Source organism: Puma concolor, chromosome C2 (genome assembly GCF_028749965.1).
Source record: "Puma concolor isolate L17-30 chromosome C2, mPumCon1.1.hap2, whole genome shotgun sequence".
In the NCBI taxonomy this organism is placed as follows: Eukaryota; Metazoa; Chordata; class Mammalia; order Carnivora; family Felidae; genus Puma; species Puma concolor.
In genome coordinates this window covers 54,316,549-54,343,819 of record NC_141675.1, presented here as the reverse complement: position 1 = coordinate 54,343,819, position 27,271 = coordinate 54,316,549, and the positions used below count along the sequence as shown (strand labels likewise).

At 45.2% G+C, this 27,271-nt stretch overlaps 1 protein-coding gene across 2 annotated transcripts in view; it reads left to right on the top strand.

The window, feature by feature from the left end:
- The first annotated feature begins 4,354 nt into the window (after positions 1-4,354).
- LOC147577260 (uncharacterized) overlaps positions 4,355-27,271 on the top strand; it is a 45,028-nt gene continuing 22,111 nt past the window's right edge. Inside the window, exons 1-12 of one of the 2 annotated variants that reach the window (XM_086674615.1) lie at positions 4,355-4,846; positions 15,076-15,110; positions 15,226-15,312; positions 17,787-17,843; positions 18,185-18,214; positions 21,582-21,626; positions 21,984-22,031; positions 22,623-22,669; positions 22,779-22,828; positions 23,103-23,320; positions 23,432-23,682; positions 26,733-26,867. In XM_086674615.1, the coding sequence (XP_086530741.1) occupies positions 4,365-4,846; positions 15,076-15,110; positions 15,226-15,312; positions 17,787-17,843; positions 18,185-18,214; positions 21,582-21,626; positions 21,984-22,031; positions 22,623-22,669; positions 22,779-22,828; positions 23,103-23,320; positions 23,432-23,682; positions 26,733-26,867 (1,485 nt within the window). In that variant the 5' untranslated portion in view covers positions 4,355-4,364. Of the gene's footprint in view, positions 4,847-13,666; positions 13,757-15,075; positions 15,111-15,225; positions 15,313-17,786; positions 17,844-18,184; positions 18,215-21,581; positions 21,627-21,983; positions 22,032-22,622; positions 22,670-22,778; positions 22,829-23,102; positions 23,321-23,431; positions 23,683-26,732; positions 26,868-27,271 lie in introns of those variants that run through there. The other variant, XM_086674616.1, reaches the window with a different exon arrangement.

Below are 27,271 nucleotides of genomic sequence, written 5' to 3'. Positions count from 1 at the left end.
GAATGCAAGCAATTTAGTCCTTGGCCAGGGCTTCCTAATCATTTGCAGGACTCAGGGCTGCAGTACTAATGAATATCAATATGTAATATGTCCAAATATTTAGAAGGTATAAAGCAAGTTAGCACACTGTTAAATGAAATATATTCTGTCTTCCTGGGGTGCCTGGGTGGCTCAGTTGGTTAAGCATCCGACTTTGGCTCAGGTCATGATCTCGCGGTTCGTGAGTTCGAGCTCCGCGTTGGGCTCTGTGCTGACAGCTCGGAGCCTGGAGCCTGCTTCACATTCTGTGTCTCCCTCTCTCTCTGCCCCTCCCCCATTCATGCTCTGTCTCCCTCTCAAAAATGAATAAACATTAAAAAAAAATTTAAAAAGAAATATATTCTGTCTTCCTGACTTGACAGATATTCCTGTAAAATGACATTGAAGGTCAGGTAAAGTTAGCCTTCTCGGAGTCCAACACCAGTATAAGACAGCATTAGGTGAGCTGGCTCAGAGTCCATAGGCCACCCTCTTGTTTTTCCACTGCTTGCTTTGTCCACATGGTGAGGGGCTTTGTACACATAAGTGGACCACTCAGCTCCCATGTGGACCACCCAAGCTCCATCCATATCCCTTTAAGCAGCTGTCTTTGGTGTCCCCTTGCCCTGGCATGTGCATTCTGGTGGTATATTCCACCCATAGAAAGTTGGACTTGGGGAAAAGGCCTATGTAGGGCCTAGAAGTGGGCTTAATGCCGTTTGGACAGGGAACTCAGGGTCTCTCATCCTTTGAGTTTGGTCTACAAGTTGGGGTGGGGGAGGAACAGTCTCCAGAAGGACACATCCCTTGGGCCTCACTGACTGCTCCTCCTGTGGAAGGTGCAAATAGGGGAGGGCCATGGTAGGGCCCTCTGAAGCAAGTTCCCAGGGCTGGCACTGGCCTAAGGTCAGTACTATTCTTTGCTTGGGGAACTCTTGGGTTCAGGTCCTGAAGAGTTAAGGGATTTCAGGGGTCATTTTGACTACATTATACATCCAAGTCAGTGAATTAGCCTCATTTTTCCCACTTTGTACAAAACATGGATAGTTAAAAATATGAACAACACATCAAAGACTTTCTCCTCTATAGTCAGTCAGAGAAAGACAGATATCATATGTTTTCACTCATATGTGGAACTTGAGAAACTTAACTTAAGACCATGGGGGGAGGGAAGGGGAAAAAATAGTTTTCAACAGAGAGGGAGGCAAACCATAAGAGACTCTTAAATACAGAGAACAAACTGAAGGTTGATGGGGGGAGGGGGGCAGGGGAGAGGGGAATATGGGTGATGGGCATTGAGGAGGGCACTTGTTGGGATGAGCACTGGGTGTTGTATGTAAGCAATGAATCATGGGAATCTACCCCCAAAACCAAGAGCACAATGTATACACTGTATGTTAGGCAACTTGACAATAAATTATATTAAAAAAAACAAAAAGGCTTTCTCCTCTGTGAGAGATGCCCAGGACTGGAACAGAGACTGATTAATGAAACCAGACTCACCTCTTTCATTTCGTCATCTTATTTCACTGGCATAGCAGGCAGAATTGTTCTCTGTCCCTCTTTTGCAGACCAAGTAAGGCTCAACTTACCCAAGTTGAAGTGCAGATGATATGATTCTACTGCACTAACCATAGGATCTTGTTTCCTGTTTGTATTACTTATTGCTGGATAATAAATTCCCCCCAAATTTATCAGCTTAAAACAACAAACACTTATTATTTCATAGTTTGTGTGGGTCAGGAATCTGGAAGTGGCTTAGCAGTGATGAAAAGATTCAACTGGGGTGAAGGATCCACTTCCAAGCTCACTCACATGGTTGTTTTCAGTCTCCAGTGCCTTACAGGCTTGGATCAAGAGTTTCAGTTCTTGGGGCGCCTGGATGGCTCAGTTGGTTAAGTGTCTGACCTCGGCTCAGGTCATGATCTCATGGTTCGTGGGTTAGAGCCCTACATCCACCTTTCTGCTGACAGTGCAGAGCCTGCTTTGGATCCTCTGTCTCCCTCCCTCTTTGCCCTTCCCTGGCTCTCTCTCTCAAAAACAAATAAACATTTAAAAGAAGAAAAAAAGGGTTTCCGTTCTCTGGGCCTCAGTTGCTTATCATACCATGTAGGCCTCCTGGAAACCAAAGAGGGAGAATTTCAGGAAGGGGAAAATAGTCAAGTGAGTCAATGGCATATGGAAAAGGGTACCTCAGATCTAGCATCTGAAAGGTAACTGGTGACCTTAGCAAGAGTAGGGAGTGGGTCAAAAACGATGTTACAATTGGTTGAGAAGTGAATGGGAAGAAGGGAAAAGGAGATAGGGCCAGGAGATCCCAAACTAGGGTCTGGTGTTGGGTTGAGCCACCTGGGGAGCCTATAAAAAATATGCGTATTTCTTGTAGTTAATTATAATGTACTATATATTTGATTCAAATATTATATATTTGAAAACTGCTAAGAGAGTAGATCTTAAAGTGTCTTATCACAAGAAAAAAATTTGTAACTATGTGTGGTGATGGATGTTAACTAGGCTTATCATGGTGATCGTTTCACAATATATACAAATATTGAATCATTACATTGTATGCCTGAAATCAATACAATTTTATATAACAATTATATCTCAAAAAATACCAGTTTCTAGATACCACCCCCCCCCCCCCCCCCCCGCTTTTTGGGAGGTAGGCAAGGAAGCTGAGGTTGAGAAAAGTTAAATAACTTGCTCAAATTCCCATAGCTAGAAGAGGGCAGAGCTGGGGTTAGAGCTCAGGCATATCTGGAAGCCAAAGTTTGTGTGGGTAAGCAACATACTAGCCTGGTTCCCCACAAGCCCATGTGAACATGAACAAGCTCTCCACTAACAGCTGGTAGCCCTGTGTGAGTTCCAGTTATATGATCTATAAGAAGGTAGCTTATATGTAAAGAGAGTATAATATTTACCTTGTGCTGTTACTGCGATGATTAAATAAGATAATTTGTTTTTAACATCCTTTTGCCCAGAGACCACTTGGAATGCACCTATAGTTATACAAGCTGGGTTACTCACTGCAGTCAGGGAAATGCACGCCATGGAAAACCTTGGAGGTGTCTCAGTGAGAGGGCGTTAGAAAATATAATTAAAGGATTTGGGCTTTTATTAACTGACAAGGGGGCAGGCTTAAGAAAGCAGGGGTAGTTCTACGAATATGTATCTTCATAAATGTTATCCATAGAGAGGGCAGACTAGAGTGAGGCTAAGGCTGTGACTGGCCAAGAAGCAGCAGTCATTTTTATTAGCCAGGATAGCTATGTTTGGTATTTTGTGGCTTGGACAATGTTCACATTTTGTCTGTGTTCAGACAAGATTACATAGTGGTCTTGTTCTTGTCTTGATCCATCATGGTCACAGAGAGGCCAGACCTGATGTTGATGTTCTGTGAAATTGTTTATGTTCAACAAAGAGAACATCAAGGCCCAATAACAGTGCCCCAGGTCAGTTCTTTCTTAGAATATATAAGTACCTACTATGGTGTTGGATTCATGGGTGCTCCACCTGTAGGGGCTAGGACTTTCATTGTACTCACCCACACTGCTAGCACAGGACCTTTGAGTCACAGTGAGGCAGGTGGGGGGCTGAGACTTTTGGAGGAATCTAAAAGACAGAGGTCTCTTCAAGCTGCAATGAGCCATTTCCCCCAGCTTCAGGCATTACATGAGGTCATTTCCATGAGGTCAGGGGTATTTCAGTCTGTGGAGAATTCCGGAAACAACAAAGAGAAGGCTGCAAGTTAGACGGCCCATCCTGGATTCTGCCTTTGCCGCCTTCCTGAATAACCCTGTAGTGAGCACTACTGAGAGCCAGACCTGGGCTAGAGGCTGTGACACCCACCACTTTATGTAAGACAGATGAGCAACCATGCTGAAAAATGGAATGAAAGAGAACAGTGTGGTGAGGGTCACCAACAGTCTAAGCAGTGGTTCCCACACTTTCCTGAGCTTTGGAATCACGTGGGAACTTTAAAACTATTGATGCCTGAGTCCCACTTCACCGAATTAATTGGTGCGGGATACTACTTGGGGCATTGCGATTTAAAAAAACAAAAACTCCCTTGGTGATTTAATGCATTGCAAAGTTTGGGAACCGCTGATTTAATCCATACACCTTCACGGTTTGGGGCGGGGGACGGGTCACGCAGCTGTTAATCGGATGAAAGCTGTGGCACCTCACTCCAGGCACCTGTACTTTGGATACAAAACTTGACCTAGAATTTCAGCGGGGTTATAGATCTTAAGAAGCAAATCGGGGAACACCTTGGGCGGGTATCTCGTGGTCCCCAGTGAAAATTCCCAGATACAGGAGCAGCTAACCCTAATCATGGTGCCATGAATTCTCTGATCCCTCCAGAAAGAATGGCCCTTGTCCTTCTCCTTCACAGAAGCCTCAGCTTAGTCTCATCAAGCCGAGTTCCCTTAGGGCAAGGGCGCCGACAAGCAGCAAAGGCTAGGAGGATTTGCGCACGTGTGCGAGTGTGCACGCTGGTGTGCACGCCAGTGTGCACGCGCGGGCCGCTGGCAAGCGTGCGTTTCCGTTACCGGAGCCACGGCAGCCTCAGACTGCGGCTGCAGCTGCGGATGCGCGCCCGGCACCCCCTCCCAGTCAGTCCCCTCCCCCGGTGGCTCTCGCTCGCCCTCTTCCCTCCCCCCGCAGAGTCGGCAGCCTCGGAGTGTGCCGGGCAGCGCTCAGCACGCGAGCCCCTCCTGCAGCCGCCCCGGCTTGCACTGAGCGCGGAGCCTGGAGCGCGCGTGGCGCCCCCTCCCAGCGGCAGAGCGACGATGAGCCGCGGCGTGGGGGTCGTGGAGAGCAGGTGAGCGCATCTGCGGAGGTCGGGGGATTCGGAAGGAGAAAGGGAAGAGCGGGATGGGGGCCGGCTGGGCCCAACAACGACGCGTTGCAACAGAAGCTCTGCCCCCTTGAGCACCCCCACCCCTCCCGGGGCTCTGTCCTTGCCCTTGCGGGGGAGGGGGCGAGGGCTCCACTCCAGTCCAGGCACCCCCGCTCCGGCCACACAAACAAAGCGCACTTCGGTGGCGCCGCCTGCCCCGCGCGGGCACAGAGCATGAGGGGAGCGTTGGCTCCCCCCATGCTCTACCCCAACCCTCTATCCCTGGCGGGGGGTCTGGGTGCACTGCACCGCACCTGCGTTAGGCAGACGGCGCCAGGGTCGCGCGCAGGTGCCCGCGCGAGAGGCGGCGGCGCGCAGCTCCGGAGGCCCCGCTCTCCAGGCCCGGAGGCGGGGCCTACAGGCGGCGCTGCAGCTCCCTGCTGCCGCGTTTTCCCCGGCACCTAGCTACTCGGCGCTGCGGCGGTGTCAGGTGGGCCCGATTTATTCACATCCTCCTGGTGGAGGCGGCTGCGGGAGGCCTGCGGGTGCGGAGGAGGGCAGGTGGCGCTGCAGCGCCCCCTTGCTCCCCGCGGGCGGATTCGCGCTCTTCCCGCCTCCGCGGGTGACTCTCCGCCCCCCGAGGTTGGGTTTCTGCTGTCCTCATCTGCCCCTAGCTCCTGGGCTTCCGCTCTCGGGAGCCCCTGCACCCTCTGCACCTGGAGGAGGACTTGGGCGGTCGCTCCGGGCGGATGTCCGAGGTTTTGCTGAGCACTGTCTGCGCTTGGGCTCCCTAGCTTTAAAATGGCTTGAATCGAGGGCAGGATTAGTTCCCTCAACGCCCCCCTTTGCCCTTGTGTGGAGGCTCTACCCCCCCCCCCCCCCCCCCCCCCGGCAGGCAGTCCATCATGCCCAATGTGGCGCTAAAACAATGCCTCACGGACAGAAGGCTCAAATCAGTATAAGCCTGAAGGATTTCTATTATTGTAAAGGTAGCCAATGCCTCTGTTTGTCACCAGCGTTCCACAGACCTTTAAAAGCAGCTGCTTTTTACATGGGAATGTTTATTAAGAGCTAGTTTTGGGACGCTCTAACGGTATTGTGGTCGTGTTCTCCAGTTACTGTCATCTGCAAAAGGAGGCTTTTAGCATTGGATGTAGTGTTTCAGTAAGGCATGTGATGGGCGGTTTGTGAAATATATACTTTAGGTAATCCTCTCAATTGCAGTTAAGTGCTTGCAGGAAGTGACCCCAAGTAGGCAGAAACGCTCAGCAAAGATTCAGCCTGCAGAAAATTTTCTTTTAGGACAGTCACTGCTGCACAACAAAGTTTCTGCACGAACAGCTAGAGCAAGGAGAGACTGCCAAGGTTTAAAGTGTCCACGACTTCAGTTTTTTGTGAATCATTAAACATTAGGCCCAGTTTCTCACAGGGTGGAGAGAGGTTTGCTTTTCTGCTACTGTCCTTTCTTTAAAACACTGTTGCAATCAGCAAGGCAGCCCGGAAAAGTCTGTGTGCAGATAGGTTTTACTATTTGATTTCTTGACGTAAGGCTCATGAATAAAACCACAGTGGGACACAGACTGAGTCCACATTGAACATCAAAAACACTTCTTTAGAGGACTTCACCCAACAGTAAGTCTTGGGAATAATTGTTAAAGAGAACTTTTGAATTAAATTATGGCTAAAAGTAAACCCCCCCCCCCAAAAAAAAAACAATAAAGAGAGGAAGTGAAATGAAATATAGTATGTGAAATTAACACAGTTATTTACACAAACAGAGCTAACTGAACTTTTCTGCTGGCCACCCAGAAATACGAGCCCTTCCTGGTATTTCTGTGAGATATGGACCCGCCCTACCTCTTTCCATGAAAACCTGTTAGTTCACCATCTCTGATCTTTCTGGCCTCTCAGGGAGATTGTTGCTAATGTGTCATTTTCATGTTTCAGTATGGCAACAAAGTCGGTATAATTCTGTATCAGACAAGGGTGAGGTGCAAATTGTCTCTGTAAATTTATGTAAAGCACCCTACAGATGATGGCTATTGTTGCTTGTAATTTTTAGTAGCTGCACAGGATTCCATTCTCACATTTTTGGCATTGTGAGCTGTTTGTTATAGATTTGTTAAATACTGAGGAATAGAGAATCTCTATGTCTACCATACTCTTTCATTTCTTTGTCAGTGAACTTTTTTTTTCAGTGCAAATTATATGCCAAACCATGTGTTGGATGCTGGGGATGTGGAATCCTTGGCTATACACATGCCCTAACTCACACTCTTTTTGTTTCTTTTCAGTTCCCAGACTTGTAAATAAATTACAGCAGAGCAGTGCAATAACCCCATTGATCCAGGTGTATATCAGATGTTGTTGGCTCAGGGAGGGGAACAGAGAAGTGATTCCTTCTCCAGGGCTGACTCATGGGAATTCCCCTACCGCATACATCGTCAGCTCAGGCAAGCTGTCCTTCTTGTCCACCCCGGGCACTTACGATTTCTTTCTCTTTTCTCTTCCGCCTACCCTCCTTGTCTTCTCACTGTTAGAAATGTTCTAGCTTGGTTCCAGTCCTTTTCTCTGCTGGCCCCACTTCCCTTTGGAGTATATTATGCAAAGTTCTCATTGATAGTTATAAGAAGGAAGAAGGGAATAAACCTCAAAACTGTTCCCCCCAATTCCTGTCACCCCATAGCTGCCTTTTAGGCCATATCCCCAATGCAGTTTAGCATTGCTTTACCTTGCTCTCCCACCAGCCGGGGTCATCCTCCATTCACAACTGTGGCCTGTAAAGCTGAAGTTCTAAATACTTTACTTTTCCTTTCCGAAGATGATGAAAATCCTTTGTGTGTGTGTGGGTGCGTGGGTGGGTGGGTGCGTGTACACAATCATGTAGAAAACACAAGCTTCTTAAGTGGCATATCACAAAGCAAACACATCTATGTAAACACAACCCAGGTCAAGAACTAAAACATGGCACCCCAAAGCCCCTCTCACTCTCCAGTCCCTCATAGTCGTATTTCTCCTCCCTAAAGGAAAGAGAGCTTAATTTTGCTTGTTTGTAAACTTTATAAACGTAGAATCATACGGCATATAATCTTCATGCCTGGCTTATTTTGTGTGACACTACATTTGTGAGAGTGATCCACATTGTTGTGTGTAAGTAGTTCCTTCCTTTTCATTGTTTACAGTATTCCATTTCACGATTGTATCGTGTTTTTTGATGCATTCTACTCTTGATGAGCATGGTAGTTTCCAGTTGTTGCCTACTACAAAAAATGTGCAATCAATCCTTCAGCCTTTCGATACCCAAAGGCCTGCCAGTTTCACCATTATTTTTTCCTATTGGAGTAACCTAAAAAGGGATAGGGGTAGGTGAAGGAGCCGGCTGGGTGAGCCAGCCCTGTGGATTTTTCATCTTTGCTAGCACTAAGTACCTTTGGAGGGACTGAAGACTGTGTTCTCATTCAGTGACCTAAACATAGAAGAAAAAAAAACCGTGGGATGGCTTCTTTCGTGAGTGAGCTGATTGGAAGTGGTGATCTTGGGGCGCCTGGGTGGCGTAGTCGGTTAAGCGTCCGACTTCAGCCAGGTCACCATCTCGCGGTCCATGAGTTCGAGCCCCGCGTCGGGCTCTGGGCTGATGGCTCAGAGCCTGGAGCCTGTTTCCGATTCTGTGTCTCCCTCTCTCTCTGCCCCTCCCCTGTTCATGCTCTGTCTCTCTCTGTCCCAAAAATAAATAAACGTTGAAAAAAAATTAAAAAAAAAAAAAAAAAAAGGAAGTGGTGATCTTTGGAAAAGAAAGAAGAAAAGAAACTAGGTCATGATGGGAAACCAGCTTGGTTTGGGAAGTATCCCCAAAGGGATGGACAGCTGGTGGCCCAGGGTACCCACATCTCTCCTGCCCTCCTCTCTCTACCTTCCCTTTGTTGAGTCTCTCATCTACCCCAGGGCTAGTCGTGGAGGGCTTGCCTCAGAGGAGGTCTTTCTGTCCTGGCTTGTATGGAGGGGGACTGTTGGCTTCTAGAGCACAGTTCTGAATGAAGGCAGTTTCCCTGGAGTGTGCTTTAAGAATAACCCCCTGGAAGGTTTTTGTCACCTAGTACTACAAGGCCTTGGGCTTGGCTGGCTCTTGTGGTCTGGGGGACTGAGGTTTTCTTTAGAGAGAGTCTTAGGCTTCTGGGCTCAATACAAACAGTGTGTGAACCTGCAAGTTGTCAGGGGGTCGGTTCTGACAAGTTTAGGCAAGTCCCCATGTGAGATGCTGAGGACAGTGGGTTCGGGGATCTGTACTATTGACTTCTTCCTCTGCTTTCAAGTTTTAAATCTTCCCAGGGTGGAAATGCAGAGACTGCTCAGCAGACTGAATAGTTGCCACTTTGCATCCTGGCAGTTGCTATCAGTTTGGTTATGGAGTTAGGATTTGTCCACCTCCCTGACCTTCCTCATCTCCTGCTTCTCTCCCTCTGACCACACTTGCTCTCCCCCTGTTCCTGGACCTTGATCAACTCCTTCCTGTCTCAGACAGGAGCTGCCCCCACTACTCCCATTTCTTCCCTCTTGTCCATTTCTGCTTGTCCTTTGTGGCCCAGCTTACATGTCACTTCCCCAGGGAGCCCTCCCCAATTCCTCAATCTTAGAGGAGCTCTCTTGTCATTCTCTCAAAGCACTTCTTGTCTCAGATACAGGAAGTCAGGCTTCCCCATCAGGCTGATGGGTTTTGTTGCTTTGTTTACTCGTATCTGGCACATACTCCACATGTGTTAGTTGAATGAGTGGATTGATGAGAAAACCAAGACCTGAGACAAGTTGGGAGATTGTCTCTGCTTATAACTTGCTGTGTGATTTTGGTTATTTATCCACGTACCCTCTCCTAGGTTCCCATCTCCTCTTGTAAAATGATGCATTGGATTGGAAGATCTTGTGGGTTCCTTCCATTTGCAGCTTTTTCTGAGCCTAACAACTAGAGGATTCTGTTTGTGGGGAGGCAGCACTCTTTGAAAATGCAAGATGGCCTTAGCATCATGGTTTAATTGGCTGTTTTGTTAGTCACACGCTTGTGATCTTAGTATCAGAGCTCAGTTCTTCCTGTTCTCATAGCCTGCTCTGGGCTAACCTATAGCTTATGTTTGTTTTTATTTTGCTCTTCTGGCATCATATACATATGTATTTGTTTTCTGATCAGTCTCCCTTCTCCATTAGGGTGCTCCATGGGGACAAAGTTCATGTGTCTTGTGTTACTTTTATATCCCCTCTGCCTAGCACAGCACCTGTCGTACCGTAAATAGTTAGATGTTTGTTAATTTGAGTTGATGAAAAAGAGATCTGTATTACAGAGAATATTGATTGCATTGGGGTTATTGCCTGGGAAATATAGTTATTTCATGATTAACTCTAGTTTGTGGCTAACATAAACTCTTTTCCACTTTCCTTAACCCATTTGCTTATAGGTTTTACTTTGCTTTTTATGGTCCGTTTTCTAGAAGGTGAATAGGGGCTGAAAGGGGTAAGATACTGGTTGGTTTCATTCTGGTGAAGAGTTAGTTAGAGGAGGATTTGGGGCTTATTATGGATTTAGTTATACCAAAAAAGTCTTTCCTATATTTGAAAATTACCTTCACAGGCAGTAGGAACCTTAGTAGGAAGAGAGACTGGTGCTGTCATCTGCTTGGCAGAATTTTTTGCTTTTGGTTGTAAAAGGGTATTGATAAAAGCTTGGGCTCTGCAATCAGATGGACCCGTTATTCTTGGGTAAGTTACTCAAGATCTCTGAGTGTTATTTTCCTCACCTGTGAAATGGAGATAATGCTAGTCCAGTGACCGGCACTCGAAAGATTGTCGTGATGATTAAATAAGCTCTGATCGACGCATGCCAAGTCTTTGGCTGGATTTCCAGTACACGGTAAACATCTAATAAATACAGGCCATTGTCATATTAAGGTTTTATTTTTACCTTAAGGATTGTTAAAAAAAATGAAGTGGAGAATTATTACTTCTTGAGCCAGATTTGGGTGAAATCATTCCGATGCCTGATATCAACCTGTCCAGGCGGCACAGAGTCAAGCCGAGTGCTGAGGCTGGAGAACGGCCTTCCTCAGAGGTTAGGATTCTTGAATTCTAGTTGCATCTCACCCTTCACCATCCGGTGCCGGCTCAGCCAAGTGACTCAATACCTCCCGAGCAGCAGTGTCCTCATCCACAGGTGGGATGGCAGTACTGGCCCTGCTTCCTGCTTCCTGGCAGAGCTGGTATGAGGAGCTGGTGCTCTCATGAGTTTGAAAGCGCTTTGGAACTTTTAAGGTAACTGCACCCATGTGAGAATTTGGTGTTGCTCTCAGGTTTCATTTCGTTGCAGCTGTGACTTAATTCCAACAATAATTGGTTTTATCCATTTGCACATATTTTACTATTTTATTTTATCTCTAAAGATTTATTTATTTTTGAGAGAGGATGAGCTGGGGAAGGGCAGAGAGTGAGGGGGACAGAAGATGCGAAGCAGGCTCTGTGCCAACAGCAGCAAGCCCAATGTTGGGCTCGAACTTAAACTCATGAAACATGAAACATGACCTGAGCCGAAGTTGGACGCTTAACTGACTGAGCCACGTGGGTGGCCACACATATTTTAATATTATCCACATTTCCCAACTAACATGCAATAAATACCCTCATTGAATATCAGCCCTTTGAGGTTTCAAGCCTGTTCTTTCAGTCCTGTAGCAGCTCGGGGATTTTACTGTGCCAAGATGCAGGGTGTTTTTGTTTGTTTCCCCCTCCTGTAAGGGAAAGGGGCTGTACTAATCCTGGGAAGCTCATAGGTATGAGGCAGCATTTATATTTGATGTTGATGTTGGAACTGCAATAAAATTTTACCTAATAATAATGATTAAGTCCAGATCAAAATTTAAGGAGCTTTAAATGCTAAGTAAATGTCTATGCCCCTTTCCAACTTATCTTCAGTCCCTGAATTACACTGAGAATATATGGAATGGGTGCTATCTCTCGATGGTTGCTGTGGTTTTACGTTAGAGCAATGCACATGGCAAAAGAGAGTGTGGGGGCCTAGCATTCATGTAGTGGTAAGGAGCCCTGTGGGTCTACTAGGGTCTGCCTCCTCCACGTGGCTGGACTGGGCAGGTGCGCTGCCTTGCGGGCGGGTTCCTCCTCTTCGGGTCTAAGCCCTTCCCCCTGAGCTGCTCCCCCTGAGTGTCTGGCCACTAATCTCATCTCAGACACCGCTCACTCTCATCCACTTCATGGAGAAAATAAAGGATTTTATACAGAGGCTTTCTGGGTTTTAGCAAAAGTTCTAATATCTAAGTAGATGTATATATGTCTGGAAACAGAGATAAGCAGCTGTAGAAAGGGGAAAATGAAAGCGCTAGTGAAGAGGAAAGCATGGTTTTGTTGAGGACACAGAAGTGGGTTTTAACCAGGCATATTTTGTGCAATATGAATGGCTAACTTTCAATCCATGTTCTCATAATTATTTTCAAATTAAAAAGCATAGCGACTGCATTATAAGAGGTATGAGTCTAGAGGAAAAAAGACGTAATGGTTGACTTGTTCTTTTATGCGTCTCACTAAAGACCATATTTTAGCCATTCTTAGTTTCTTGAAGCATTTCCCAATTACAGGATCACCACCACCACCCGACCTTTTGAGCAGGAGTTGAGGACTAAAAAATGAGAGGATTTAAGTCTGAAAATGAGAATGTGTGTATCTCCTAGAGTCGTGGAATTTGGGAAATAGCAAATACTTGGGGAAGCTTACCAGTGTAAAATCTTGAGTCGAAGAGGTTTACAACGTCTGGGGTCCCAAATAACTTGGGGGTGAAGAGGAGGGAAGGGAAAGCGGTTGGTCTGCTACTGCTTCAGCCATCGTCACCCTCAATTGAGGGTTGAGGGTTGGGGGTGGAGTGGTGGGCAGTGACAGAAGGCCTGGTAGCAGGCAAGTACATGGGCTTAGAAGTTCTAATGGCCTAGAGTCAAGTGCTGCTTTTCTAGCTGTTAGCTCTGTGGCCCTGAGGGAGTTAAGTAACCTCACTCTCTGCATTTGTAAAATGGCCTTCACAGGCTTATTGGGGTGATTAAATGAGAAAATAAAGATTTTAAACACTCTAAGTGCAAACAGCATCATTGTTTTCTTCAGAATCATCAAAGATTCTGATTCAGTGGGCCCAGAAAAACTGTTTTTGGAAGTCACCTCCCATAGTTCTAATGTTCCTCAGACCATACTTGGAGAAGTGCTCTTCTTAAAGGATGAGTAGGAGTTTTGACATCAAGGGGAGGGCAGGGTGTCATTTACATGCACTCACAACTCCAGGGGGTGACCTAACATCATAGCACATGTCCATGGAGCACCCAGAGTTGGGGTACATGACTTGGAAGGCCAGAGGCAGTGACCCTGTGTGGGGGGATAATGATAGAGTGAGGTGTGTGTGTGTGTGTGTGTGTGTGTGTGTTAGCCAGGGTGTGCTTGGGACACTGAAGATCTTTCACTCTGGGGGACCACTTAGGGTGGGAGACCAGCCAGGGAGCAGGGTGCAGGTCCTTGTGTGCTCTGCTAAGGAACTTAGGCTTTAGCCACAAAACAGTGCAAAGCACAGAAGGGTGTAAACAAGGACATGATTAGACCTCACTGGCAGTCACATGATGGGTAAGCCAAGAGAGTGAGACTGTAGTTATATATAATATTTATGAGGAAATTACAATCAGCTAACCAGGTGGTGAGAACCAATGAGAGAGAGAGCACCAGTGAGTGAGTACACGCATGAACTGAGACAGAGACAGCGTGTGTTGAGGAGGGGGCAGATTGGAGAGATAATAGAGGGAGGCTCAGGAGGACAAGGACCAGCTGCCCGATGAGGAAAAGGGGGCAGGAGCTGGTGCTGACTGTTTCCAGGTGGGTGATCCAGGGATGGAATTCTCTGCAAAGGCAGATCAGGAGGAGCAGGTTTTCATGAAGAGGGAAAGCAACGATTAGTTAAGTGCTGACCCTATTTAATTTAAAGTGCTAAAGTGACCACCAGTCCCAGGCACCTAAAACTCCAAGGAGAGGCCTGGGAAGGAGGTGCAGATTTAGGATCTGAAATGTTGGCATGAAGGTGAGCCCCGAGGCAGTGTGAGGAGTGGGAAGAGGAGGGTGCACAGATGTGCTTCCGGGTTACGTCGATGCTCCAGAGGCTGGAGCAGATGGGGCCAGGGAATGAAGCACACAGAGAAGAGAGGTCACTGCAACAGGGGAGGTGGGAAGTGGTGGCAGACCAGGTAAGAAGGGACGTGGAAGCTGTGGAGAAGCCTGTCACCTTGGTCTAATGAGACAGTGGTCACTAAGGACTGAGGAGGCCCACTGGGTCTTCTGGGCAGGAGTCACTGGTAACGTGGGAGAGCAGCAGCCAGGTGGCTTTGAGTCTAGGAGAAAATAGGGAGGAGGGTGGAGATCATGTGTTCTCTTGTGAGACTGCTGCATGTAGGGCACAGAGAGTTCAGCAGTGGTGAGGACAAAGGAGAGACCTACTTACGGGGGAGCTATGTGCACCCTCAGTACTCAGAGTGCCATATCTGAGGGAGGAGTCCAGAGAAGCAGGGCGAGACGACCTGGGAGAAGGAGGGTGACTCACCGAACTGGATGGAGGGTCTAGAGGCCAGTGCAGGATTGGAGTTAGGATTGTGTTCCTGGAGAGGTGACAGAGGAAGGCCAGATGGCTGGGCGTGGATGGGCAATACTGTGAATCTTAAAGGTGCTGTGATGTCTCCCCAGGGTGTGACAGGACAAGAAGTCCATCAGGTGCACACCTGATAAGCTCCATTGAGTGTTTGGCATGGAGTCAGGCCATAGGTGGAGAGTGAGAGGGCCAGGAAATCTATTGGGGAAGGAGAGAGTTCTTTAATTTGCAACATTTCTGGAGAAGCATAGTATAATGATCATTTTGAAGATTTTCATAATTATTTTATGTAAAATTAGTATCCTGTTTTTAAGTTTATTCATTTATTTTGAGAAAGAGAGGGCTCAAGTGCACGAGCAGGGGAGGGGCAGGAAAGAGGGAGAGAGAGAATCCCAAACAAGCTGCATGCTCAGTACAGAGCCTGATGTGGGGCTCAACCTCACGAACCATGAGATCATGACTTGAGCTGAAATCAAGAGTCAGGTGCTTAACAAACTGAGCCACCCAGGCGCTTCTAGTATCTGTTTTTAAAAGTCTTTTTCTTTTCTTGCTCTAGTGATGATCATCACAATGCCTCTTCAGAAGAGAAAGGTATGGTATTCTAAGTCATTGTTGAGTTATTAAAAAACTTAATCTATACTGTATAAAACATTTGAAGTTTTAGAAAATGATTATTTATTGACTGCAGCCACTTTGTTCCATTCAGGCGTTTACTGGCTGTTGGCCTGCAAGCCAGCCTCCTTCCATGGGGGTCAAGAAGAAACCGAAGAAGGAGCCAAACCACTCAAGATTGGTAGGTGGCAGTTTTAATAAGCAAGAGAACTGACTTATGAGGCTTGTCTCCGTCTGCTTGGTACTTTGAAGCTGGGCATATGTGCATTCATGCATTGAGCGTCTGTGTCAGGATGAGTATTGGCGAATCAAGGTGATAAGACACAGCCGTGGTCCTCCAGGGACCTTGGAGGACCTCCAGACCTCGGTTTGCCAGTCGGATAAATGTGATAGGGTAGATCACAGAGGAGGCATGGCTAACTTGGTGGGGTGAGGGAGACTTTCAGCAGAAGTGATTTGGGGCTAGGTCTTAATGGATCCCTGGGAACTCTGGACCTGGGGCCTGGGAGAGAGACTTCCATGCAACGGGGAGGTATCTGTAAAGGCTTGGAGAAGGAGTGGCAATCATCCTATTTGGGGAACATTCAAATTTGGGGAGCAGGGGAGTAATTAAAATAGATTGATTCTAGCCCAGTGGTTCTCAACCCTGGCTACACATTGCAGTCATCTGGGGACTTTAAAGATCAATACTGCTGTTCAGGCCCCACCTCAGACCAGCTAAATCAGAGGGTCTAGGGAGTGTCTGAGTCCTGGGCTTGGATGTGTTGGGAAAGCTCTCCAGGTGATTCCATGGTGCAGCCAAGGTTGAAAAATCACTGTTTTATGCTTCCAGCCCTGGAGGACCAAGGCCATGTCCCATCACTTGATTTCCTAGCACCTGTTCCTACACAGTCAGTGCCTCACCCTCCACTCAGGCATCCTCTCATGCAGGAACCTGCCTCCTACTCCCCCTCTACACCCACATCCAGTTAGTCACCAGCTCCTGGGGGTTGATCTGCTGAAGTAATAATGAGCATGTTTGTAAGTCTTAACAACATGGTTGAGAGTGCAGGTTCCCACCAGACTGCCTGAGTTGAAATCTTAACTCCAGACTTCTTGGCCTGGAGTTGGGGGGGGTGGGTGGGTGAAGGGGAAGATGGTATGGAGGTGGTGGTCTTGCTTAAGTAAATTAACTGGCCTCAGCTTACATCACTGGACAGTTGTGAAGATTAATGTGTAAATATACGTAAAGCATTTTATATAAGTATATGTAAAGTATATATACACAAAATGAGTAAATACATGTAAATACGTGAATATATATATCCATGTGCCTGGCACATGGACCACTCAAAGCCGCTCTTAGCTGCTATCATTATTGTTCTCATCATTATTCTCAAATCTTTTCTTTCCTCCATGTAACTGCTGCCAATCTTTTGTTCTGGATGGAGGGAGGGAGGATTTGAGAGTGATGCTAATAACTTTCCGTGTATGTGCTTGCTGAATCCTGATCCTGCATGGGGGCTGGGGCAGTGTCTGCAAACTGGGAGGAGGAGAGAATGCGGATTGGTAGTGGGGGCTGAACCTGGCCAACAGATTAGGCCTCGGGCGCTTCTGGGGTCTGCTGGGAGAGTCAGGGTGCCCCTGGAGGTAGAGGTTGGAATCCAATTGGGAAGCGGGTGCAATGCCCTCTGAGGGCTCTTAAGGTGGAAAGGAGGCTGGGAATGGGGAGTGGAGGCTGGGGCGTTAGCAATTGGGGGGTGGCAGAGAGGCCATGCAGGGTGGGCGGAGGGCACGCAGAGAGGTAGGAGAGCCAGGACCGACCTCACGGGAGCACCATGCGAGAGGGGGAGGTAGGTGTCTACCTGTGGGAGTCATTTTCTGGGGGTTCATGGTCCTTTAGGGACATCACGGAGAGGATTCCTAACTAGTGGTGGGAACAGAAGCCTGATTGCAATGGGCTGAGACACTGAGTTGGGGGTGAGGAAGTGAAAGACCAAGGACACAAGGTCCCCATTCTTGGGGACCACTCTTTCCAGAAGTAGTTGCATAGTGTGGACTGAGTTTGTCCTGTGCTTCAGTCAGTGGCATTTACTCTCCAGAATTCTGCACTGTTGTGTCATTGAACTTGTGCATGTGAGCTGTCCAGAGGTGCAAGTACAGGAGGAAGACAGGAGCAGTAAGGGCAAGTCAAGGCTGGGTAGGACTTGAGTGACAACCAAATAAAATGATTACTGCAGGCAAAGTGTGATTTGAGCTCCACTTAAACAATCAAAGTATATTTTATCCATTTCCAAAGGAAAATCAGCCCCCTTTTATATGAACTGTAGTTTTGGATTCAGTAAGAATTTATTAAATTAAGAAGAAATTAGTTGAGTTTGAATCTGTTTTATAATATATATAATTACGGGGCACCAGGGTGGCTCAGTCAGTTGAGTGTACAACTCTTGATTTCAGCTCTGGTCATGATCCCTGGGTCATGGGATCAAGCCCCTTGTCGGGCTCCATGCTCAGCATGGAGCCTGCTTGAGGTTCGTTCTCTCTCTCTCTCTCTCTCTCTCTCTCTCAAATTAAAAAAAATAATATGTAGAAATTATTTTACAGAACCAGACTTTAAAAAAATAGTTCCTATTTTTTGTTCACTGTGTACTTTCCCTGGCATATGCCTCTATTCAGGAGAGGACAGCAGTTCTGAGGACAGCAGTTCTGAGGACAGCTCTGAAAGTGAATCTGGTGAGTCACATATGTCTTTTTTAAGTTATAGAATTCTAGTTAAACATATGAACCTTTATTTGTATTTTAAACTAATGCATACATCCCTTATACGGTGTGAGGACACATTACCAGTGTGGTTTTGTGAAGTCCTGAAAAAAAATACTTACATGGTAAATACTTTCTAGCTGGCAAGCAAAGCGGCCGAACAGGATGAGCTGAAGAAGAAAGACAGGAAGTGAGTGGTTGCTATTGGCGAAAGGCAAACATTTTACCTATTCTCCCATTAGCCCGGGTTTCCTCTTGGTTGTCAAGAGAATTTGATTTAGACTTTTTTTTTTTTTTTTTTTTTTTTTTTGTAGATAATGAGGAACCAGAACCAGAAAAAACAAGTAAGTACATCCTTCCTCTGAATTTTATTTTTTGTTGTTGAAAGGAAGAAAGGGAAGGATCGCCTTTGTTACCAACTGCTTGTTCTTTATCTTTTAATATGCAAAATTAAGGTAAACATTGGGAAATTTCTGTAAGCGTTTTGCAAATTTGAGCTCCCTGCACTAGCAGTACGTGGCATATGTTCTTGATCTGCGTTGACCGCAATCTACAGTGCAGCCACAAGCGGGCCTGGCTTCCTTCTGTGGTGGTCGCTGCTCACAGATTACAGCAGAGTGAACTCTTTGCTGCTGCAAATGTACCATTTGTGGTTTAGAGTCTCCTGGAATGCCATTCTAGTTATTTGTGAGCAACTTGAGTATGAAACCACTTTAGGGGCATGGATTCTAAATATAAAATACGGTTTTGGTCAAGAGTTTTGTAAGTGACTAAGCTTTTATTTTAAGTGATTGTATTTTACTGTAGGATTTTTTTCCCAGTTCTTAGACTGGGATCTGCCCATGAACACTGTAGCAAGGCAGTCAGAGGGCTCCTTTGTAATACTATTAAATAAATGAAATCACTTCACTCGGAAGTCCTGTGTAGAACCTGATTCTCTCTGCAGCTTCCCATTGGGGAACCTGTGATAGTAACTGTAAGTTTCTTGCAATCGTGTTATGCATTGATAAGAACCTGTAATAATCTGTGTATCACCCTTGCAGAGATGTCATATGCTGATACCTATAAAGAAAAAATGTGTGCCTCAGGTCTCTATACATTATGGATGATTTTCATCCTTTAAAAATGCAGTCAAAAGTCTAGCCTCTATAGAATGGTTTAAGATAGAAATGAAATTAGAGAGCTGTGCATTGGAATCAGGTCTCTGATGTTATCCCTGGTAATAACTGGGTAAAGGGCCATAGGGATACGGAGTCTGGAGGCAGGACGCTCAGGCTGCAGAAGCTAGGTCTGGCCCAGGGCCTCACCAGGGCAGGCAACCTAGGAGGAAGGCATTTGGAGTCAGTGAGGCTCAAGATAGGCTCAAAATTGGGTGGGAGGGTGCGGTCGTTCTCAGCAGGGTGTGTGTGGAGCAAGACACAAGCCCTGGCCCTTGGCTGGATTAGACTTCTTGGTATTCTTTGGCAGTGAAAGTGGCCTCGCATCTTCTGTGGGCTGGCTGAGCATGCTTGTCCTAGGAGTGAGCCCCAGGTCATGTAAGGGGTCCTGCCTCCCCGCAAAAGTATTCTCTTTGTTAAAAGAGAGTTTTTATCCTTCCCATTAGAGGAGAGATCAGAGAGGTACCCACCCATTCACCTCCATTCTCAGGTCAGGCAGAAAGACTAGGTAGGCCACCTTGGAGTATTTGCTCCTCTGTGGGCTAGCAGGCAGTGCAGGCCCACTCACCCTCCTCATGAGTGTATATGCTTTCTACTCATGGGCATGAACTCTGGGGCCACCCTCGTTATATGGATTGAAGGGAAGCTGCGATTTACAAGTTGGGGAGAATTACATCACTTTTCTCTGCTTTGGCTGGGAAGACGTGGTCAGAGACTCTGTATTTGCAGGCTGGTTAGGATTCTCGAATCTCTTTCCCTTTCTCTGCTCCCAAGGCAGAAAAACATGGGGTGTGGATGAGACACAATGTAGATATACAGCCCATAAATAACTTATAATTTTATGATCCTTCATAGGACAGTAGCTGAGGAAATATGATTGGAGGATTGTGTGATATAGGGTTTGGGTATTTCACATCTGTAGTATTCTGAGTCCAGGACTCTGAATACTTATAGTCTCTGTTTGCCACTTTATCTTAATGCTGTTTTTTTTTAAATTTTTTTGTGTATTTTTATTTATTTTTGAGAGAGAGAGCGCGCAAACGGGTAAGGGCAGAGAGAAAGGGAGAGAGAGAATCTCAAGCAGGCTCTGCACTGTCAGCACAAAGCCTAATGGGCTTGAACTCACAAACTGTGAGATCATGACCTGAGCTAAAGTCCGACACTCAGCCGACTGAGCTACCCAGGGGCCCCTTAATGCTTTCTTTTAAAGCTGATTCTGTCTTATAAACCCTGGTCCCTGGATACTGCCCCAGTAGGCCAGGAATCAGGCAACTTGTGTGTCTTGGGCTGGAGTGCTCTTCTGGGGAGTGTCTGTACCTTCTGGGCATTGGTGATGGCATAGGACCTTGCATATGTGTTGAGGAGTGCTTTACCCATGGGGTGACCCTCCCAAAGGTTGTTCAGACCTTTAAAATATAAGTGACAATGTTGTTGTCTAGAATTCTTGAATTTTTTAATGAGTCCCGCTTATCACCAGAGCAAAATACTAGTTAATAATAGTTATCTAACACTTACGGAGCACTTAGGGAATGGTAATTTGTGTTCCTAAGTTTTGGGGGTGATATTATTCTAATCCCCATTTGACAGATGTGGAAGGCAAAGCATGGGGAGACTTAGTAATCTAACCGCAGAGTCCAAGCTCATGCAACTAGTGGCCAGTGTAAATAATAGAAGAACTTATTGCTCGCTCTTTCTTTCTTTCTTTCTTTCTTTCTTTCTTTCTTTCTTTCTTTCTTTCTTTCTTTCTTTCTTTCTCTCCTTCTTTCTCTCTCTCTCTCTCTTTTCTTTCTCTGTTCCCTTTCTTAATATTATTTTTGTATTATGGAATTCTAATCATTCAGAAAAAAGTCACTGAGCGCTTACCAGGCCCTAGAGATACAGTCCTCATGAAGCTCACATTCTAGCAGGGAGAGAGACAGGAAGCAGGAAACACTAAACTGTACAGTGTACCTGGTTGGGGAGATGCCCTCAAGGAAAATGAAGGGCGAAGAGTGAGTATGTCAGGCAGGCCCTCTTGCAGGGGAGTGTGTGTGTGTGTGTGTGTGTGTGTGTGTGTGTGTGTTTATGTGTTTGTCAGGAAAGCCTTTCAGATACAAGGATGTTTGAGCAGAGACCACAAGGAAGTGAGGGGAGGAGTAGCATGAGCCTTTGTAAGAGGAGACAGTATGGGCAAAGGCCCTGAGTTAGGAGTGTGCTTTGGGGATGGAGAAATGGCAAGCAGTGACGGGAGGGCAGTAGGTGTGGGGAGGCAGGCAGGAAATGAGGTAATGGGGAGCCAGATCATATAGGGCCTTGAGCCCTATATGGAAGGAGTCTGCATGCTATATCAGAGAGTCTTACAATAGTTCCAGTTTAAATATGCTTAAAATAGGATGTTGATTCCTTTCTCCCACGCTAATCTCTAACTCTAACAGCTTGAGGGCTGACGCCAGCCAAGCATTTATGATGGGCCACGAAGGAGTCTTCAGTGGGGCTGCAGCCCTCCAGGAGAGACACCGGCCTAGGTGAGGAATAACTAATGAAGAGATTGCTCACGCCCCTCTTGTCTCCACAGATGGGGAGCCAGGAGAGTCTTCCACTGAGGAAGCTTCTGCTCAGGGTAAGAACCAGGCAATATGCTTACCCTGCCAGTTTCCTCTGTTTCTCTCCCATGACATGTGGGTCAGGTTTGCAGGATGAGGACAGAGCCTTCACTGCTGCATAAAAAGATCACATAAAGATTTATGTGCCAAGATGGGGTGCACTGAAGTCACATTCAAGCTAATTTTCACACCTTAGACCTGCAGTGGGATTGACAAACATGATGTATCATGTGTCATTGGATTAACTCCTGCAAGTGTTTAAATACATGTTTAAACTCCTGTCAGTTGGGAAGCTGAAGGTGGGTACTTAAGTAGTACATGACTTACCCTGTGGATGACTTGTGCCAATACATGTGTGATGATCTCTTTCACAGTGCAAGAGTGGGAGGATAAAGACTTGCCCAAGGATCATTTACATTCAGGTATAAACTTACATGTTCCAAAATATTCTTTTAGATCTTGTTATCGCTGAGGGGCATGTACTTTTGAATTTTGTGATCTGGTCATATCACATATATTTATTAAAAAATTTATCTTTGGGGCGCCTGGGTGGCGCAGTCGGTTAAGCGTCCGACTTCAGCCAGGTCACGATTTCGCGGTCCTTGAGTTCGAGCCCCGCATCAGGCTCTGGGCTGATGGCTCAGAGCCTGGAGCCTGTTTCCAATTCTGTGTCTCCCTCTCTCTCTGCTCCTCCCCCGTTCATTCTCTGTCTCTCTCTGTCCCAAAAATAAAAATAAAAACGTTGAAAAAAAAAAATTTATCTTTGAGGGGCACCTGGGTGGCTCAGCTAGTTGAGCATCCAACTCTTGACTTCAGCTCAGGTCATGATCTCAGGGTTGTGGGATCGAGCCCTGCGTTGGGCTCTGAACTGAGCATGGAGCCTTCTTAAGATTCTCTCTCCCTCTGCCCCTCACCCCTGCTCTCTCTAAAATAACAAAAAAATTAAATAAAAAAATTTTATTTGAAAATGCCAATCACATTCATATAAGTAAAACCTTTTTTCTATTATTTAGAACTTAATAAAATCCAACCTTCCTGTGAACACTGTAATGCTGAAAATGTAAGTATCTTTTAATTATAAAATATGATTTCCTAGTTTGCTTTAAGAAAACAACATTTACTTATATATTACTCGCTTATGTGCATATGTGTGTATACTTTTTCTTCAGAAACAGAATGAGCAAGTGACCCCCAGGCTCCTTTCCCGGGAACAGTTTTTGTAAGTAGTTGTGAATACAGAAGACTTAATATCGTTAGTAGTTTAACTTTGTACATAAAAATGACCCCAAATAGGGGAAACACAAAGCAATATCACTAATTTCACACATTTTATGTAACTACTTGGATTGTTTTCTTTGATAGTGATGCTTCTTCAAAATGTGGTAGAATTTCATTAGTGCTTTTGAATGAAATTAAAAACCTAAATAATTTTAAAAAGTCCTTTGCTGACCAAATGTTAGGCCTAAACAGGTGTTCTTATCTGTCCAATGCAGGCTAAAGTTGGACACGGAGGGAACTTACCAGTGCACAGAAACTGGCCTGATATTTGAGGTTAACAGAAAAGTTGACATCAAGTATTGCGTTTTGTCCTGGAGCAAATACGCAGACCTGGTTGTTAAGCCCTGGATTGTTGGTGGACCCTTGTTTGATGTTAAATGTGACCCAAACTGTCTTACTTCCATTCAGTTTCCACATTCCCTCTGCTTGGGTCGTAAGTACTCGTTTTCTAAAAGTCTCATTAGTGTGTGCATGTGCGTATGTAAGAGTATGTGTGCCATCCGTATACTGCCTGGAACACTAATTTACCTTCATGCTTTAACAGACCATGATGCCAATATGACGTTCAAAGTCTTACATGTTAAAAGTTCTGGGGCCTCGTTAGAATCCACTGTGGATCATTCTGCAACCCATGTCAAGTGGCATGTGAGCTCTCTTTCTCCGGTGGGACCTGTTATTCAAAGTGAAGAAACAGTATACCACCATGGGGCCGTGATTCTCTACAAAGCCATTGACCATAATCCATCCTTGTCTTTTCGAGTGTACATAGCAACCAATAATGAGTCCTTCATCAAGGTAAAGTTAATGAAAATGAATAATAAATGTTGAATACTCTGTGTTCAAACGTTATGCCATGTTTATGTGGGTCCTGTCCCTGTTCATTTAAGTGTCCCCCCACTGTGGGTCTAATTTGGCATAAGGTTCTAAGGTCAGTGCCTTGGTGTGTGCCAAGTCCTCAGGTTTATGGGGTATGGTTGTCTGTACGTGTAAATAGTGTCAAGAAGACGACAGATGGGGAAGTAGCTCTCCATAGATGAGGATGGCCCAGACAAGTAGGCCTGGCTTTGGAGAGGGTTGGCTGATGTACACTCCAGGCCATTTATTTTCTATAGCCGTGCTACTCAAAATGTGGTCTGGGACCCAGGGGGCCAGGAGTGTTGACATCAGCAGGGAGCTTGGTAAAATGCAAAAGCTCTAGCCCACTCCAAACCTCTAGAATCCGAGCCTGAACTGGGCAGGATTCCCAGGTGATTTGCGTGCACATTAAGTGTTTGAGGAGCACCTGTTCTGGAACACACGGGGGAGCCATTTGAGGCCTTTGGGTCAAATGTAGGATGACTTGAGGTTTCTCTTTGCCTAAAGTTCCTCACATAAGATCCACCTCCCAGGTTAACTCATTGCAGAGGAAATTTTTGGATAAAAATTGGCCTGTGGTTCACATTCTGAGTTTTGTAGAGCAGATATTCATGAACCACTTAACTGTGTTTAAGGCAGTGAGGCCTGAGGGGTGGGGGTTTGGGTGTTCATAATGGAACCAGTTTTCCAGAATCAGGATGTGATGATTATCCCGCTTTCTGAATGCTTACATAGTTAGAGCTGTGGCAGTTAGATCTCCTGTTATACCTTTAGCCATTTTCTGTACAGTTGTAATGGTTTAGAGGTGGATGGAGAACTGAAATAAATAAAGTAGACAGAAAAAACCACGACTCAAAATTGTCCTTTCAGATTTGAAATGAGAGTTTGACAGAAGTTAAGAAAATAAACATAAGATCTGTGATAAAGTGTACAAAATGATGAGTTGTAGTTTGAGTTACAGAATTTACATTGACAAGGAAGAAGAATTTCCTCTGCCCTACAAGATCCTTCTGGCTGCCCTTCAAGAATCAGGTTGACATGAGACAGATTAACAGGAGAAAATCTAATTTAATTTTGTATGTATCGGGAATCCACACAGATGTGGAAATTCCAAAGACACTGGCAAAATGAGGTATATATGTCATTGTGAACTAAGGAGAAGGGGGCAGCCTTCTGGGACTTCAAAGGAAAGGAATACACTTTGCAAGAAAATGAAAAAGAGTAAATGCTTAGTAAACAAGTGCTTGCTGGGCCACTCAGAAGCAATGGAACATAGAGGACTTTGATGAAACAGGCCTTGCAGGGTTCCTCTCTGTCACCATACCTGGTTCATGTCACGTAATGTAGTTTTCTCTGGTGATAGTTCTCTTCCTGGAGGAGGTCCTGTATCCAACTTCTTCTAGGCAATTGTAGGGGAGGTAAAGAGTGTTTCCTGAATCTGCTGGGTTTTGATTGCTTTTTCAAAAAATTTGTTTAAATTAATCTTTTTAAAAATTCAAGTATAATTAATATACAGTATTATATTAGTTTCAGGTATACAATACGATTCAACAATTTTGTACATTACACAGGGCTCTTCATGATAAGTGTACTCTTTAATCCCCTTCACCTATTTCACCCACCTACCCACCCTTGATTGCTTTTTAAATCAAAATAGCCTTCATGCCAAAGTAGTCTATCTTGGGGTAGCCTTCCCTTGGCCCCCTACAACATGACACTACCTATTTCCAGTGTTTTTAGGTTGTAGTGTTTGCACAGCTTTAGAAACGTTAAGTTATATTGATTATAATTGGCAATATATATTAAAATTTAAAAATTCTATTAAGTAATAGGTTTTTAGTTTCTTCCTAAGGTAAAATATGCTTCCTTTAATCTTACTAAAGTTAATACTTTCAGTTGGGAAGCTAGTCTTCAAAATAGTATAAAAATAACCCCATCTAAAGTAGAATTACCATGGATTTGGAATAAATATATATAGATATTTTTTGAGAGCAAGAGAGAGCTGGTGGGGGTGGGGGGTGAGGGGGTGAGGGGGGCAGGGAGAGGAGGAGAGAATCCTAAGCAGACTTCCCACTGACTTGAGACTCAAACCCATGAACCATGAGATCATGGCCTGAGCCAAAACCAAGAGTCGAGCTCTTAACCAACTGAGCTACCCAGGCACCCCGGAATAAAGTACTACTATTTAATGAAGTTCATATTTCAGGAAAGTAAATACAAGTAATTAAAAGGGTATTATCTGTACTTCCTGGGAAGCTGGGGTGAGGGGCTGATTGTATCAACAAATGTAGAAGAAGACACCACTAGAACGATAGGGAGCATAGCATGGTTAAAAGGCAGGATGTGCTTCCTGTTGATGTTTGATTTTTGCACCTTCCTGGGTTGTTTTTTTCCCTACATAGGAAGAACTCCTTGAACTTTGCCTTCAGGAAACCTAAATTTCATGTTCAGCTACTCAGCTGTTTTACAAGTGAGCCTGGGCCAAAGTTTCCTTTAACCTCTTTGGGGCATTCAAGCTATACATATAAAATCAGGGACCCCTCTGGGACAGTTGTGAAAATAAGGATGGGAACATGTAAGGTGCTGGGTAGAAACAAACTTCGGGTAAAGCAGAACTGTTGACAATAAAGTAGCTGCTCTCTGTTCACATCATCGGCATATAATCAATACGAATGTGTAACACTAGCCCTAATTTAATTTTCTCAAATCCTTCAGAAGCAAATTTTAGGTGCCATGCAGGGTGGGTGCTTTGGCTGTAGTGCTTTGGCAGAAAGATGTTTGGGGACCTAGAAGCCTGAAGTGCAGATCAAAGGTGCCTTATTCGCCTCTATGGCATTTCTTTTCAGAGCACCATGAAAGTTTCTCCCTTGCTGTCATTTTGTACAGGGAAATGAAGATAATGCAGGGCGGCACATGCACTGCTCGGATGCTTAGAGTCCTTACAGTTGTTGCTGATGCATTTCAAAACCAAAACCTATTTCTACCTTCAGGATATTTCCAAGTCTGTAAAGCACTCCTCCAAGAAATTCATGAAAATTGACAAGCCTCCTGTTTGCCAGAAGTTATTGCAGAATGGGAAGAAATACAGACTGATCAGCGAACCAGAAGCCGAAATTACCCCAGAGGTATATATATTTTGAAAACCACTTGGAGTAGCAGCAGGATGTATATTTTGTAGATATGTATTCTGAAGGTTTTTAAATAATGTGTTTTGTTCTCATTTTTAATTTAAAAGAAAGCAATTGTTTTGCTAAACTTGAAGCTTATTCCAGAGATGCTGTTGAATTTCAGAATTAATCTGAAAAATCGACTTATCTAATCTCTTTCCCTTTAAAAAGGTTTTAAATTTTCTCGAGTTTTTTTTTAATTAAATTCAATGTTAGCTTCAAAGGAATAAAAACCTTAAGCTTGATTTTAAGTCACAGAGCACTGAAGGTTAATGGAAAAGAGTTGCTAACAAGGATACTGGCTTTTTTTACTGGAAGGCATTTGAAAAATAGTTATGAGAACAAATTGTCACTAGGTTTCA